The sequence below is a fragment of the Rosa rugosa genome, chromosome 3 (genome assembly GCF_958449725.1).
Source record: "Rosa rugosa chromosome 3, drRosRugo1.1, whole genome shotgun sequence".
NCBI lineage: Eukaryota > Viridiplantae > Streptophyta > Magnoliopsida > Rosales > Rosaceae > Rosa > Rosa rugosa.
In genome coordinates, this window is record NC_084822.1 from 47307335 (window position 1) to 47323709 (window position 16375).

General features: G+C 38.2%; 2 protein-coding genes across 3 annotated transcripts; both read right to left on the reverse strand.

Annotated features, from left to right (window-relative positions):
* Positions 1-1448: 1448 nt before the first annotated feature.
* LOC133735468 (mitogen-activated protein kinase kinase kinase 1-like) lies at positions 1449-5128 on the reverse strand. 2 transcript variants are annotated; one of them, XM_062162873.1, is made up of 6 exons: positions 4599-5128; positions 4084-4168; positions 3932-3994; positions 2658-3294; positions 1892-2008; positions 1449-1795 (listed from the first exon to the last, which is right to left on the reverse strand). In XM_062162873.1, exons 1-4 carry the CDS (start codon positions 4832-4834, stop codon positions 3133-3135), a joined length of 546 nt encoding a protein of 181 aa, XP_062018857.1. In that variant the 5' UTR covers positions 4835-5128; the 3' UTR covers positions 1449-1795; positions 1892-2008; positions 2658-3132. The 2 variants fall into 2 exon arrangements, with proteins under 2 accessions (XP_062018857.1, XP_062018856.1); XM_062162872.1 differs by having other exon boundaries at positions 1892-3294.
* A 552-nt stretch (positions 5129-5680) lies between these two features.
* Positions 5681-9397, reverse strand: LOC133735469 (mitogen-activated protein kinase kinase kinase 1-like). Its single transcript, XM_062162874.1, has 5 exons — positions 9348-9397; positions 9164-9236; positions 8998-9060; positions 8347-8463; positions 5681-6327 (listed from the first exon to the last, which is right to left on the reverse strand). Exons 3-5 carry the CDS (start codon positions 9046-9048, stop codon positions 6094-6096), a joined length of 402 nt encoding a protein of 133 aa, XP_062018858.1. The 5' UTR covers positions 9049-9060; positions 9164-9236; positions 9348-9397; the 3' UTR covers positions 5681-6093.
* Between the last annotated feature and the right edge of the window lie 6978 nt (positions 9398-16375).

Below are 16375 nucleotides of genomic sequence, written 5' to 3' on the forward strand. Positions count from 1 at the left end.
TGTGGGTAACGACCTGGGTCATTTGCCTGACCTAAGCTATGACCGTCAGTCTGAGGCAGTTACTGTTTGGGCAAGACTTGATTGGTGGAACCGTGAGGCAGTTACTGTTTGGGCAAGACTTGATTGGTGGAACCGTGAAAGGTGGATTTGACCTGGATCACCAAATGATGTGGTACCATGGCCGCATCACCGGTGGACTTGCTTTCTTATCTCCTTTAATTTGCAAGTACATCGATCGATCAACTTCTCCACGACGAACGGTTGCAAGTGCCGGTATCTTGATTTGGACGCAGTTCAATGACACGATAGTGTACTTTATCATCCCTAGCGGACTTCCCTACCATCAACCTAAAAAAGAAGAATATCTCCTGCGCCAATGGGGTTCATCTTTGCTGGTACATGTCTTGCAGGAGGAACACACTAATTAAGATGATATCTCCCTGGCTGGCCTCGTCACGCTGAGGTCCTGGCCTGGCGACTGCGATATAAGGAAGGACTAATAGTAAGTGCACGTGCATGTAACAATCGCAACGTTCGCACGTGCCTTATGTGCGTGTTAATTTCTCACTTGTGCTGGCTTTTACCACTTTATTCTTCTTGCTCTTGAACTTTCCCCCTTTATTTGCTCCACAATAGTTCCTCTTTTGCTTTCTATGGAGGCTTGATATTCTTCTTTGTTAGCCTTTGTCTTTCGTTAGTTAGTTGTGTTTCCGTTTCACCTTTGTTTCGTGCTGCATGGCAATTAGGATTTGACACTAAAATTAAAGTTCAATTTTTTCTGTTTTTGTTTTAATGCAAAAACTCCTCAGATCACAGAGCTTTCTATTGCTGCATCCATAAGCATCAGAGGTATTCTCGAGCATAGAAATAGTAAAGGCTGCAGTTATGATCCTCCATATGACCTTAATCACGGTTTACTAAAGGTAACATGAAATTATGTTTTCTTTAATTATCTTTCCTTTTCTTTTTGGAAAAAGGATTGAGATCATTTTTGCTTTATTTTTTCCTTAGCTTATAAATTCGTTATGCTTCCTTTGTCAAATATAGGGTAAGAAAGCCACTCGTCTAATTTGCATTGGCTATTGTGAGCAAACTATACGGTCATGCGAGAGCAAGAGTGTTGTAGCAGGCATTGTTTATGATGAGTACCCGAGGACTTCGGTTGATCTAGCGTTGAAATTTGGTGGATCAAATGCAACTTTTTATCAGCACTTGGACATGATCGAAGAGTACGTAGTATATACTCTGTCAAATTCACATTAGCCAATGGAAATAGTTCATACCAAGTGATTGGAAAATGGCTTTTTGAGATAGTTGAGTTAGTTGACCATGCATTTCTGGAATGCGTACGTCTTAAATTAAAAAACATAAACATAATTTTAAAGCAATTGCAGAAGCAAAGATGGACACAAGTTACACAACATTGTGAATAGTCTTTTTGTGCATTATTAAGTCATTGGGCAATTTGCTCGAATTCTTTATGAATCTGTATGAGTATCCTGCCTCTAACAGCTCAGTTAATCTAAATGACTACTAGTCTCATACTCGTAGCCATTACAATCTCCTCTTACATAAAGTTCTTTTCCTTCATCCGCATACAAAGACCATCTCCAAAATGGGGTAGTTTGATAGGCCCAGACGTGACAAATGGATGACATAAGAGCTGAGCAGCAGTGGGTCGATTATTTGGATTAACTTGTAGGCACTACTGATGGATGAAATCTCGCACCTCCTTACAAAGAAAATGAGGAATGTGAGGGAGCTCCCCCATTGCAATCTTAAAACATGCCTGAAACTGTTGAGCGTACACATGAAAAGATGTATCACCTCATATATATTATCGTCATTATAAACTATAAAAGGTAAAAGTTGTAATGAAAATGGCACGGACCGGTTCCAAACCAGGGTAGGGAACCTGCCTTGTTAACATCTCCAACACAGTGCAACCAAGGCTCCATATAGCCGCTGGAGGTCCATAACCTTGGTTCTTGATTTTTGCACTAAAAACCTGCACAAGCTTAGCTCGACTCAGAAAGACTGGCAAAATTTTGGACATGACAGAATCTACTTGTACTGCAGCCTCAACACAAAATATTCAATATGCAAGTTTTGTGCAAGTGATATTATGCGGAAAGGAGAAGCTGGCAAAACTTCAAATTGCAAGATATATACCTCAAACTATGAGAATCAACATTAACCACAAATTATCTGGGAAAACCAGATACACCAGGTTTTCCCTCACAGTTGGTCAGCAATATAAATTACTCCTTTGCAGACATTGATCTTTCTTTTCACTTCCATTTTTGTGTTAAAGAAATTTAGATTCCTGATTCACAAAACTATCAGTCTTATACATTCACCAATTTATTACGAATATTATTTGTTTAACCATGATAATTCATCATGCTAACCTATACAGAAGAACAATTTATCAGAGTTGAAGCAGAAATAAATTGCTAAAGTCATGATCTTAATCATGTCTGGATCAGTATAAAATTGCAGTATTAAACATGTGCACAGATAATTGTTAACATTTATATGGCAGTTTTTGAACCACCATCAAATCAAACATTCCTTTTTAAAAATATTTTTTAATTATAATAATATAAAAGAGGACTCCTCTGTTAAATAGATTATGCAAAAATGTAAAGGCCAACCTCAGGGGCCATCCAGAATGCAGTCCCCTGCAAAGATTGAATTTCATTCATTTTGGTGGTTATCTGGAAAAGGGTACAGAACATACTATTAGGAGAAGGCAAACCTTTGCCAATCCAAAATCTGCAAGCTTTGCAGATCTATAAGCATCCACTAAAATATTTGCACATTTGATCCCTTTGTACAAGAAATAAATGGATGAGAATAAGTGTAAACAAAAATATTCTAGCATATTTGCACATTCAATGTCCCTGGAAACGAGAAAGAAAGAGATGAGAATGACAAAAACATTCAAGCAAAGATTGAGCATGGATCAATATTTTGCTGGTGCAACACACATTTCTTTTACTTCTTTTACTTGTCATTTGGTTTTGAGATGACCTATTCCATGTAATGCTCAAAGGAAATACAAAATCTGGTCAGATCAATACATCCAGAAACCACAACTTTTGCATATTATACATCATCTCACATGAATTACCTGTGAACCACATTATGGTCATGAAGATACTTTAGACCAAGAATGATCTCTTTTGTGTATCTAGAGACACGAGGAAGTGAAAGATTCGATCTCTGATAGAGTTGTCGAATGGATCCATTAGGTGCATGCTCCATACACATATAAAGATTTGATCCATACTGTAAAGACCATTTAGATAAAAATAAATAAGACAATGATGCACACAAACAAGAGGACTATTAAGATCTACTGCTTGATTAGCAAATTTACCCTATTGGAAAATTTATCTTCAACACAATACTAAGCATAATAAAAATAAGTGTGGAAAAACACCTCTAAATTTCTTGAGTATTCCACGACAGTACATCGAGTACCGACTAGTATTTTGGAAGTAGCAGTGAATAGTATTGACTATTAACAAGAAGGGGAAAGATCCACCCCTGGCAAGGTAACTCCTATTTATCTATAACCAATTTGTATGTGAATAAAAGAACAAAAATGTAAACTCTGTTTCAAAAAGTCAAAATAGATCAGCTACTGAGGATTATATATGGACTTGTTTATACATTAAGGTGGAATTCTCTGTAGGCATATGCACATCATCAATGATCATCTGTCTTGTATGAATAAGTATCACTTTAAATCATAGAAGAGGTTTCTACATAACTAAACTAACTTGGAGCAAACTTACGTACATGCATGATTACTTACTGTGGTAGATAAGTGCACATATGCCATAGCATGACCAAAACACTTTCAGTTTGTAAAGATTCAAAGATTCAAGCTGAAAAGCAACAAAAAAGGTAAGGGGAGTACCTCGAATGAGCCATAGTATTGAACTATGTTTTTGTGTTCAAGCCAACTGAGAAACTCAATCTCCTGGAAGAAGGGAAAACCAAAAACGAAATGTGAAGAATGATCAATCTCATGAGCAAGTAACAATAATCAATCAGGATGTAATTTTTCACCTGTTGAAGTTGAGAAACACAGCTCCTCCCCTGACTTCCTTGATCAAGCAATGAAACTTCCTTGGCAGCGAAAATGAATCCATCTCTGCAGGAAAGAAAAACCATAACTAATCAAGGTGTGGAACACTTGCACATCAGTATCACTTTGATTAAAGTGTAGATGATAGAGTGAATTATACAGCTTTTTGTATAATGAGAAAAGTATAATCTGTATAAAGGGAAACAATACAGCAGCAATAACGTTATAGCAACAATGAAAAGAAGAAGAAATGATCTTTTAAATCCTGATCTTTCTCCCTGATCTATGTAATTTTGCTCCAACCTTCAACATCAAGCAAGTCAATCTCTTTTTCCTAATAAAGCAGCAAGTTAAGAACAGTCCAAATAAAGTGATTGCTTGACCATTATTCTTTCACATATTACAGTTCCTTGAACAAGTCCAGAACCATGTTTATATGAAATCAATGAAATTTGATATAAGTGTGAGGGAGGGGTTCTGACTTTTGAAAACTTACGAACAAGATCCTTGATAGACAGAGCCGAATGAGCCACGACCAAGAAGCTCACCCTTTGTCCAGGTTTTTGGAGAAATATCCAATGCACCCAATTTGGTCTTTCTTTTTGGTGCTGGGAATGCTTTCAATTTCGTCTCTACTTGGTACATTTTCAGCAGCGTAGTCTTCCTCACATTCGCAGTCGTAGTGGAGACCAAAGAATATGGAGGTTTGTTTATTGTCATCTTCAATGACATAGTGACTTACATGCTCATTACGCAAGCGTCCACATTGTGGAGCGTTGTGATGCACCAGGTCTTGTGGTAAATGGTGATCGGATTTGACAAAATGATTTGGAAACTCTTCAATGCACAAATGCACAATGTTAGTCCAGATAACCCTAATTCAATCCCCCGTTCTGATTTGTTAATGAAAGTAATCCAAGCGTCGTTGTTTGTGATTTTAGGCCATGTTTGGTTCATAGATTTGAGGCATCAGGAAAGGAAAGCTTTCCTTTCCTTTGTTTGGTAACCACAAAATATGGAAGCACTTTCCTGATAGAGGGGAAAATAGGGGGGAAGGTCATTCCACTCAAGACCCATGGGATTGATTTTCCTCTCTTCTTTCCCAGCATTTATGACTGCAATTTTGGACAATAATAACCCTGCTCAAATATACAATTGCCAAATTTACCCATAAAAAATTGATTGATTATGCATAAAAAATTGGTGTACTTTTAAATTTTTATGATGTTGTTTTTATTTCAAAATACAAGGGTATTATTGAAACTTAGACATATTTTTACTTTCCTTTCCTTTACCAACCAAACACAGGAAAGGAAATCAAATGGTCTTTCCTGAATACTTTCCATACTTTACCAAACACAGGAAATGAAAACTGACAGGAATTTTGATTTCCCACCCCATAGGAAAGATAAGGGAATTGATTTCCCTTCCGTGAACCAAACGAGGCCTTATTATATTCAATTGTTCAAAGTGAAGATTGTATAGCATGCATTGGGAATGTAATCTCCACAGTGTAGTTTTTTTTAAAAAAAAATATTTATTATTATTAAGCTGCACAGAGTGTAGTTGGAACTTGGAACGATTAAGCTTCACCACAATCACGCTACAGATGTTTTCTTCTGTGATCTGTGAGATCCATAAGGAGAGACGATTGAGGCATCAGATGTAAGGAAAATGTCAGAAAATGGATTCTTATGTCTAACTTATTCTCAACTTCTGATGCACTAGTTGCCTTTCATTTAGATAAAGTATTGACTCTTTCAGAAAGATTGAAGTCAACTGTGAAACTATTCTCCCTCGATAATAGTTCAATATGCACACAACATTGTGAATAGAGTTATGTGCATTCACTTGAGTTTATGACAGGAGTATAAGGGACTAGGATCTATTTCTTTACAAACTCTTTGGGCAATTTGCTCGAATTCTTGACAAATCTGTATGAATATCCTGCCTCTTAACAGCTCAGTTAATCTAAATGACTAATAGTCCCATCAAAGTATCCTCTTGCATACAGTTCTTTTCCCTTCATCATACAAAGACCATCGAACACATGGGGTAGTTTGATAGGCCCAGCGTGACAAATGGATGACATAAGAGCTGAGCAGCAGTGTGTCGATTCTTTGGATTAACTTGTAGACACTGATGGATGAATCTCGCGCCTCCTTACAAAGAAAATGAGGAACGTGAGGGAGCTCCCCCATTGCAATCTTAAAAAATGCCTGAAACTGTTGAGCGTACACATGAAAATATGTAGGATTAAATTCAGTTTAGTCCCTCGAACTTTAGGCCTAAAATCACTTTGGTCCCTGACTTTTTTTTTTAATCAAGATGGTCCCTGCACTTCCAATTTCCATCAGCCTAGTCCAAAATTTGACTTTGACTCTAATCGTGACGTCATACGCTGAGTTGGCACCGACAAGCATGGCCCACTGTTCAGTTTGTGACTCTTAGTTTGGACGAAATGTCCAAACTACCCTCTTCTCCTCTCTCCTCTCCTAAATCCCAGAACCCTCTCTCTAACCCTAAAAACCCAGATCTCTTTGCAGCTCCGCTCAACCGCCACCATGAGCGCAACCCAATCCTCCTCTCCTACCTCACTTCCTGCTCTCAATCCTCTTCACCATCAAAACCAGTCTCCGACTACACTCTCTCTCTCTCTCTCTGTTCTCCCTCATCTTCCAATCTCCCCAAACCCACCATCTCTGTACTCTCCAGAGGCATTCCCACCACCACCCAAACCATCAAAACCATATTTCACTTCATCTTCGCCACCCAAAATCAAAATCGTAAAAAGCATCCAATCCAACCCGACCTTGTGATAAAACCCAGATGAGCCAGCTTCAAATCACTGCAAAATCCAGAAATCCACACCAGAAGAAAAAGAAAAAAAAAATCCACACCAGAAGAAAAAGAAAAAAAAAAAAAAACCCAGAAATTCACATAAAATCCGACGACCCTGTGATTGAAATTTCTGCAGTTCTTCGAAACGGTGGACGGCCACGACAGCAACCTCTGCAGGCATCTCCACCTCATCACAAACACCCTCCCCCTTGTCACTTCTTAAACCCGTCAATTCACAAATCAAACACACACCCATCTCAGATTACCAAAAACCCATCAAAAATTTCCAAGCTTTCAACAGACCCAACTCAGATTATCAAAAACCCATCAAGATTATCACATGAAATAAGAAAACAAAAAACCATACCTGAATTTTGTGAGCAAAAAAAAAAAAAATCACAAAACTCACCAACCATACTAATAAAATTCAAAATCAAATCAAATCATGAATGAGTGAACCTCTATAATCAAAAGCAACCCAGCTCAAATCACAAGATGCAGTGAGAATTAGCACCAAATTGGAGCTTGTTTTGCTGAAAATCGAAAAAAAAAAAAAAAAGGGTTTTGGGATCGCAAAGGGTGAGGGGGAGAGAGAGAGATAGAGGCTTCTAGGCATAGCCAGACGACGTGGAGGCTGGGTTTGACTCGTCGGAGACCGCAGAGCATGGTTGTGGTGGAGGTGAGCACTGTGGTGCTTAGAGACCAGCGGTGGAGGAGAGAGAATTCTAGATTTACTTTCTCTTTCCTCGAACTCTCTCTCATACAGAAACCCAGCAAAATTTGCTTCACAATCTGTTCTCTTCTGATCATTCTCCCGCTTCCTGGTGCATCTTCTGGGCGTCGTCGATGCTGCGCCTACCTACTTGAAGACAAGCGGTGGTGTTTGGGGATGTCTCGCTTCCTGAAGCCGCCGATATGAGTGGAGAGGTGGTGAGTGCCGCTGTCGTAGTCGACGGAGACATGCTTCTGGAAGAGGACATGGGTTGGAGTTATTGTGTCGTGATCTAAGGCTGAAGAGGACGTGGTGGAGGAGGGAGGGAAAGGGGGAGAGAGAGAGGAGGAGCTCTCGGGTTTCAGGAAGAGAGATGAACAAAAGAGTATTAAGGGGTAGTTTGGACATTTCGTCCAAATTGAGAGTCAAAAACTGAACAGTGGGTCATGCTTGTCGGTGACAACTCAGTGTATGACGTCACGATTAGAGTCAAAGTCAAATTTTGGACTAGGCTGATGGAAATTGGAAGCGCAGAGACCATCTTGATTAAAAAAAAAAGTCAGGGACCAAAGTGATTTTAGGCCTAAAGTTCGAGGGACTAAAATGAATTTAATCCAAATATGTATCACCTCATATATTATCGTCATTATGAACTATAAAAGGTAAAAGTTGTAATGAAAATGGCACGGACCGGTTCCAAACCAGGGTAGGGAACCTGCCTTGTTAACATCTCCAACACAGTGCAACCAAGGCTCCATATATCTGCTGGAGGCCCATAACCTTGGTTCTTCATTTTTGCACTAAAAACCTGCACAAGCTTAGCTCGACTCAGAAAGACAGGCAAAATTTTGGACATGACAGAATCAACTTGTGCAGCCTCAAACAAAATGTACAATATTCAATGGCTAGCCATGCTTTTAATGTTATATGAGATTCATTCAACCTAAATACAGAAAAGTTTTGTGCAAGTGATATTATTGGGAAAGCAGAAACTTCAAATTGCAAGTCACAAGACAAATTATCTGGGAAAACCAGATACACCAGGTATTCGCTCACAATAGGTCAGCAATATAAGTAACTCATTTGCACACATTAATCTTTCTTTTCACTTTCATTTTTGTGTTCAAGAAATTTACATTCCTGATTCATAAAGTTATCAATCTTATACATTTACCAATTTATTGGAAATATAATTTTTTTGACTATGGTAATTCAGCATGCTAACCTAAACAGAACAACAATGGATCAGAATGCAAAATTCCTTTTGAAAATATATAACAATTATAATAATAAAAAGCGGACTCCTCTGTTAAATAGATAAGAAAAAAATGTAAAGGCCAACCTCAGGGGCCATCCAGAATGCAGTCCCCTGCAAAGATTGAATTTCATTCATTTTGGTGATTATCTGGAAAAGGGTACAGATCATACTATTAGGAGAAAAGCTTCACGATCATTGTGATTACTATTGAAAATGGTAGAATAAAAATGATCAGGAACAGAAGACAAACCTTTGCCAATCCAAAATCTGCAAGCTTTGCAGATCCATAAGCATCCACTAAAATATTTGCACATTTGATATCCCTTCATACAAGAAATAAATGGATGAGATTATGTGTGAACAAAAATATTCTAGCAAATTTGCACATTCAATGTCCCTGGAAACGATAAATAAAGAGATGAGAATGACAAAACCATTCAAGCAAAGATTGAACATGGATCGATATTGTGATGGTGCAACAACATTTCTTTTACTTCTTCTATTTATCATTTGCTTTTGAGATGACTTATTCCATGTAACAAAATGCTCAAAGGAAATACAAAATCTGGTCAGATCAATACATCCAGAAACCACAACTTTCGCATATTATACATCATCTCACATGGATTACCTGTGAACCACATTAATGGAGATACTTTAGACCGAGAAGGATCTCTTTTGTGTATTTAGAGACACGAGAATATGAAAGACACGATCTCTGATAGAGTTGTCGAATGGATCCATTAGGTGCATGCTCCATACACATATAAAGATCCGTTCCATACTGTAAAGATCATTTAGATAAATATATATAAATAAGACAATGATGCACACAAACAACAAGGCTATTAAGATCTACTGCTTACTTAGCATTGGAAATTTTATCTTCAATACAATACTGAGGATAATCAAATCTAGTATGGAAAAACACCTGTAAATTCCATAAGTGCTTCAACCCAGTACATCAAGTACCAACTACATGCCCCTAATAATTTTTTACAGAAGCATTGAATAGTATTGACTATTGACAAGAAGGGGAAAGGTCCACTCTTGACAAGGTAACTCCTATTTATCTATAACGAATTTGTGTATGAATGAAAAAACAAACAAAAATTAAATAAAGAGTAAAAACAAATAGTAAACTCTGTTTCAAAAAGGCAAAATAGATCAGCTACTGCAGATTTTTGATGGACTTGTTTATACATTAAAGTGGAATTCTCTGAAGGCATATGCATATCATCATCAATGATCATCTGTCTCATGTGAATAAGTATCACTTTAAAACAAAGAAGTTTCATATAACTAAACGAACTTGGACTCTTGGAGCAAACTTATGTACTGCACATGGACATGCATGATTACTTACTGTGGTAGATAAGTGCACATAGAAAGACCAAAACACTTTCAGGTTGTAAAAATTCAAAGGTTCAAGCTGAAAGGCAAAGTACCTAGCTCAAATGAGCCATAGTATTTAACTATGTTCTTGTGTTCAAGCCAACTAAGAAACTCGATCTCCTGGAACAAGGGAAAGCCAAAAACGAAGTGTAAAGATTGATCAATCTCATGAGCAAGTAAAAATAATCAACCAGGAGATGTAATTTATTACCTGTTGAAGTTGAGAAAGACGGCTCCTCCCCGGACTTCCTGGATCAAGCAATGAAACTTCCTTGGCAGCGAAAACAAATCCATCTCTGCAGGAAGGAAAAACCATAATAACCAATCAAGGTGTAATAAAAGATGTGGAACCACTCTTTATTAAAACACAGGCACATCAGTATATCACTTTAAATTCAAGTGTAAATTATAGAAGTGAAGTATACAGCTTTTGTATATTGAAAAAAGTATAAGGTGTATAAAGCTAGGGAAACAATACAGCAGCAATAGCGTTTTATCAACAATGAAAAGAAGAAGAAATGATCTTTCTCCCTGATCTATGTATTCCTCCAATCCTTCAACTTCAAGCAAGTCGATCTCTTTTTCCTAATAAAGCAGCAAGTTAAAAACAGCCCAAAGTGATTGCATGATCTTTATTCTTTCACATATTACAGTTCCTTGAACAAGTCCAGAACCATATTTATATGAAATCAATGAAATTTGATACAAGTGTGAGGGAGGGGTTCTGACTTTTGAAAACTTACGAAGAAGATCCTTGATAGACCGAGCCGAAAGAGCCACGACCAATAAGCCGACCCTTTGTTTAGGTTTTTGGAGAAATATCCACTGCACCCAATTTGGTCTTTCTTCTTTTTGGTGCTGGGAATGCATTCAATTTCGTCTCTACTTGGTACATTTTCAGCAGCGTAGCGTAGTCTTCCTCACATTCGCAGTCGTAATGGAGACCAAAGAATATGGGAGTCATCGGAGTTATCAGAGTCATTAGTCAATGTCGTCTCTGATAGATTTTTTTTTTTTTCGGTCATTTTCATTAGTGTCGTCTCGAGTCCGATCCTCTAAAGCAACATGCGTAGGTTTGTTTATTGTCACCAAATTAAGCATGTGGATGGAACGACGTACCAGTAGGAACATGTTGGGAACTTTGCTCGAATTGTTTACAAATATGTATCAGGACCATGGCCATAACAATTCACCTAATCTGAATAACTAATAATCTCATACTCTTTTTTTTTCTTCTTTCTTTCTTTGCAGAAACTAATCTCATCCATAGCCATAGTGAAGAATTTTTTTCCTTCATCCGCAGTGCATTGAACACATGGGATAGTTTTATAGGCCTAGGCGTGACAAAGGATGATATAAGGGCCGAGGAGCAGTGTGTCGATTGTCTGGATTAACTTGTAGGCACTGATGGATGAAATCTTGCGCATCTTTCCAAAGAGAATCAGGAATCTGATTAAGCTTCCCCATTGCAATCTTAAATAATTCCTGAACTGTCGAGTATACACAAGAAAAGATGGATCATCTATCAATCATCATTATCATTATGAACTATAAAAGGAAAAAGTTGTAATGGAAAATGGCACGAACGGCGGAACCGGTTCCAAACCAGGGAGGAAACATGCCTAGTTAACATTTCCAACTCGATCAGTACAACCAAGGCTCCATATATCGGCTGGAGGCCCATAATCTTGGTTCTTCATCTTAATTTGCACTAAAACCCTGCACAAGCAAAGCTCGACTTGGAAAGACTTAATGTCCCTTGATACAAGTAGGGATGGCAAAAATCCCAGCGGGGCGGAGCTTCATTGGATACCCGCCCTTAATGGGGGGAGAATTCGGGGACAAATGGGGAATGGGGATGGGGATCCCCAATCCCCGCTATCTAAGATTGGGGATGGGGCGGGGATGGTATTGTGATCCCCATCCCCAAACCCGCCCCAATAATATATATATAAATTTATTTTTTATTATATAAATCACAAATATATACATTTATTACTTTACTTTAATGACTACACTTTTACTTTAATAGTTTTTTTTTTTTTACTTTTGCACTCACTAAATTATGATTTATGAATTTAATCATGTTTTAATTTTATTTGTTGTAGATTTTGATTTTAAAAAAGACAATATGAGAAAAAAATTATTTTATTTATTAAATTCTTATCGGGGATTTGGGGCGGGTTTGGAGGCTTAGTCCCCAGTGGGGATGGGGACGGGGTCGGGGAATCCCCAGTATATTTTTATTGGGGATTGGGGCGGGGATGGGGGTGGAAAATGACCTCGGGGATGGGGATGTTATTGTGATCCCCATCCCCAACCCGCCCCATTGCCATCCCTAGATACAAGAGATAAACATATGAGAATCAAGGTAGACAATGTTAGAACTTGAAGTGAACTCATCATTATCTATGATTAAGTAAACTGTCCTAGATAAAACGATATTCTAATAAATAGGAGATATAAGAGGAGTACTATACCTAGAGACCAAATAAGCTAAATATATCAAGCTTTATATATTGGTTAGGGATTCATTACTTAGATTACAAGGAAATCTGCAAATCAGTGATACATTAGGACACTTATTAGGATGACTTGATCCTTAAGAAATATCTTTATGGGAGGATTCTTAGGATTAATCATCTGATATAAATTAAGTGCTTGGGGTCCCTGTTCTCTCTACAACAATAAGCATAAGTCCTGCCCCATTGAAGGAGCTTGAGATTAGAGAAGAGCAGAAGGCCTTGACCTGAGTATTTGTACGTGATCATTCAAATAACAACTCAAGATGTCTTCGATTCAAGAATCAGGTATTTTGCTTAAACCATATAGCACTAGTTCACGTTCATATTGATTTATGTGTGTGTGTTTATGTTTTGTGATTTGATCCTTGGATTATATATTTGCTCATTCAGTTCTAACAGACAAAGCTATTCAAGCAAAGATTGAACATGGATATTGTGATGGTACAATCACTTCTCTTCGATCAACTTATCATACGTTTCTGGGATGACTTGTTCTATAAACAAAATGCTCAAAGGACATACAAAACCTGGTCTGATCTAGATAAATACATCCAGAAACCATAACTTTCACATAATATGCATCGTCTGACATAAATCACTTGTGAACCGCATTATGGCCATATGAAGATACTTTAGACCAAGAAGGATCTCTTTTGTGTATTTATAGACTCGAGGCTGTTAAAGATACGATCTCTGAAAGAGTTGTCGAAGGGATCCATTAGGTGCATGCTCCATACACACGTAAAGGGTCTGAAAACAAGATCCATGCATTAACCACACATTAGTTACTGGTCTATTTCAATAGTTGGGCTTCAGTAATATGAACTCTTTAACCAACACATGGATAGACACCAAACAAAGTTATTCACAAGTCACAGCTAGAAACTCTCCGCTGTCCAAAATTTGGGCATGATTCGCTAGGCAGCATAGGGCAGGGGATCAAGCTAGCTTAGCTAGCTATACAAAACTTTGCCAAAATGCATTTGCACAAATTGATGAAAATGTAAAATGATAGGGTTAGCTGTGATGTGACAAATTAAATGAAATAGGCTGAAGTAGCCCACAAAACTTAATACTGAAAGAGTACTACTAGTTCTAAAGTCACCCTAATCGGCTGGTTTGGTTATCAAATAAGAACACTTTCTATACATCCCAACACCTCTTACAAAACCAGCCCTTCTCTGTGAAGATAAGATGTCAAAATTCCAAGAAATTTCTGCCAAGGTTCCATGTTTCATAATTAATAAAGCATTCGATGAACGTCACAAGCATATAATATATTGATCAACGTACCAAACCCATAAATTTACAAATAGAATATTACGGATCATGTTTGCTACTTTTTCAAACTGATTAATAATTGAAGAAACCCAGAAATAATCCATCACCATGGTAAATGCTACTCAATGAAGTACGTGTGATTAATTTCGTGGTAATAAGTACGTTGGTACGTACATCTCTATGTCAAAGAATTATATGATTACTTTATCAACTTTTATGACGTTTTCTTTTTCGATTACAACTTTGACGAAGTTGATAATGAAGGTGCACGTATGAATTTCCCGGGGATGCAACAAACGAACTAGCTAGCCACTGCTTTACTCGGCAAGTCTCTTAAAGCCATGCGCCCATGTTAATTTGTTTTTTCGTGTACTTGTATCACTCATGAATGGGGTGTATCTAATGAAGAAGTAAGAAAAAGATAGAGAAGAGAACGGGGAAAGTCATTGCTCAAGTTAAACGAAGTAATAACAAAGTCATTACTTCGTTTAGAAAAGCCCTTTACATTTCTCGATTATTTTCTCGAATGTATGGTAACAATTAGAGGCGATAAATAAATGATGTTCATGACTTTCCCCATCCCCTGTGGATGGTGATGAGAAAATGAGAGAATGTACGTATATGAGGGGTATCATGAATTAATACTATAAATTAACATTAATTCATAATATCCCTCAAGTATGTACATTACCTCATTTTCATGAATCAGTGTTAAGTAGCATGTATAGATTACTCAAAATATGATGCCTACAGTGAAGTTAAAGTTTTAATATAGTTTTTTTTTTTTGATCAAGGAGAACTTCATTTATAATGATCGAACTGCTTACAAATGATTTGAAAGCCAAATCTCTGCAGAGCAAACCAACATGGTAGCGCTTTACAAAGATAGACCTTACTAGACTTCACACTGGAAATCTATACTGACAGACTCGTGAAGCCATAGAGGCCCCGACTCCAAAAAAACTAACGGACTACTCACTTTTAACGCCTCTTTTGCCAAACGGTGAGCAACTTTGTTGCCATCACGTTTCACAAAGCGACAACTACAAATAACTAAAGACTGAAATAAAAGCTTAACTTCATCCATGACATGACCTTCCACACTTAAATCCTCCGAACTATCATGCAAAGTGTTGATGATGGAGAGCGCATCACCCTCGACCTCAATGTTAGAAAAGCCAACATGAGCGGCAAATCTGAGTCCATGCAACAACGCAAGAGCTTCCACCGATCTGGGGGGAAGATAACCCACTTGAGGGACCGCCAGTGCTCCCTTCAAAACTCCCTGGTGGTCTCTAAATATAACTCCCAGACCGCATATCCCCTTCTTTGAATCACATGCCCCATCAAAGTTTAGTTTTATATTTCCAAGCCTTGGAGGTTGCCAACATACCACGTGCTGGGCTACACTTGCTTTGTCCATTAAACTAGTGGCATCCAACCTCACAAACTCTTTCTGCCATTCAAAAGCTAACTGTGCAATTGCAGTAGGCTCTATAAATGCCTCCCCATGTCTATGTAGATTTCTGTTCCGCCACAGCCACCAAGCAGTAAAACAAAATAACTCAAACTCGTCCCTGGTAGTAGTAGTGCAAACATGCTGCACAAGATCGAAAACCGTTGGTTCCTGCCACACTTTGCACACATCATGTAAAAAAGTTTTCTTCCAGGTCCGTTTAGCTTTCGGACAGTCCCAAATAACGTGCAACTCCGATTCAACAGGGCTCCTGCATTGCCAGCACCACGGATCATCCAGAATCTTCCTTTTCTTAAGGTTTGTTGCGCACGGTAACAACTCATTCATCGCTCTCCACATAAAACCCTTAACCTTATGCGGTGCCCTTAGCCCCCAAACTTTCCCCCAAACTTCCTTACTACCATTGTAGCTTGAGCTCGCTTCAGTGTCACGTTTCTGTCTTTGTAACTCTCTTGCTGCCCAATAGCCCGATTTAACGCTGTAGACACCATTTTTGGTGTAATGCCACACCAACTTATCAGGAACTCTCCTAAGGCCAAGAGGCATACCCAATATCAGAGAAGCTTCCTGAGGTAGAAAGGACGAGGTGATAAGTGGAACATTCCATGCTCCAGACTCGGTAAAAAGTGACTCCACCTTCTGTTGAGCTGGCCATTGCAGAGGAGTTACCACCTTGAAACTTACTGGGCTAGGCAACCATTTGTCAGTCATAATGCTCACTCGCCTTCCATCCCCAATTCTCCACCTAGTCCCCCAATCCACCACTTGTTTTCCCCACAGCAAA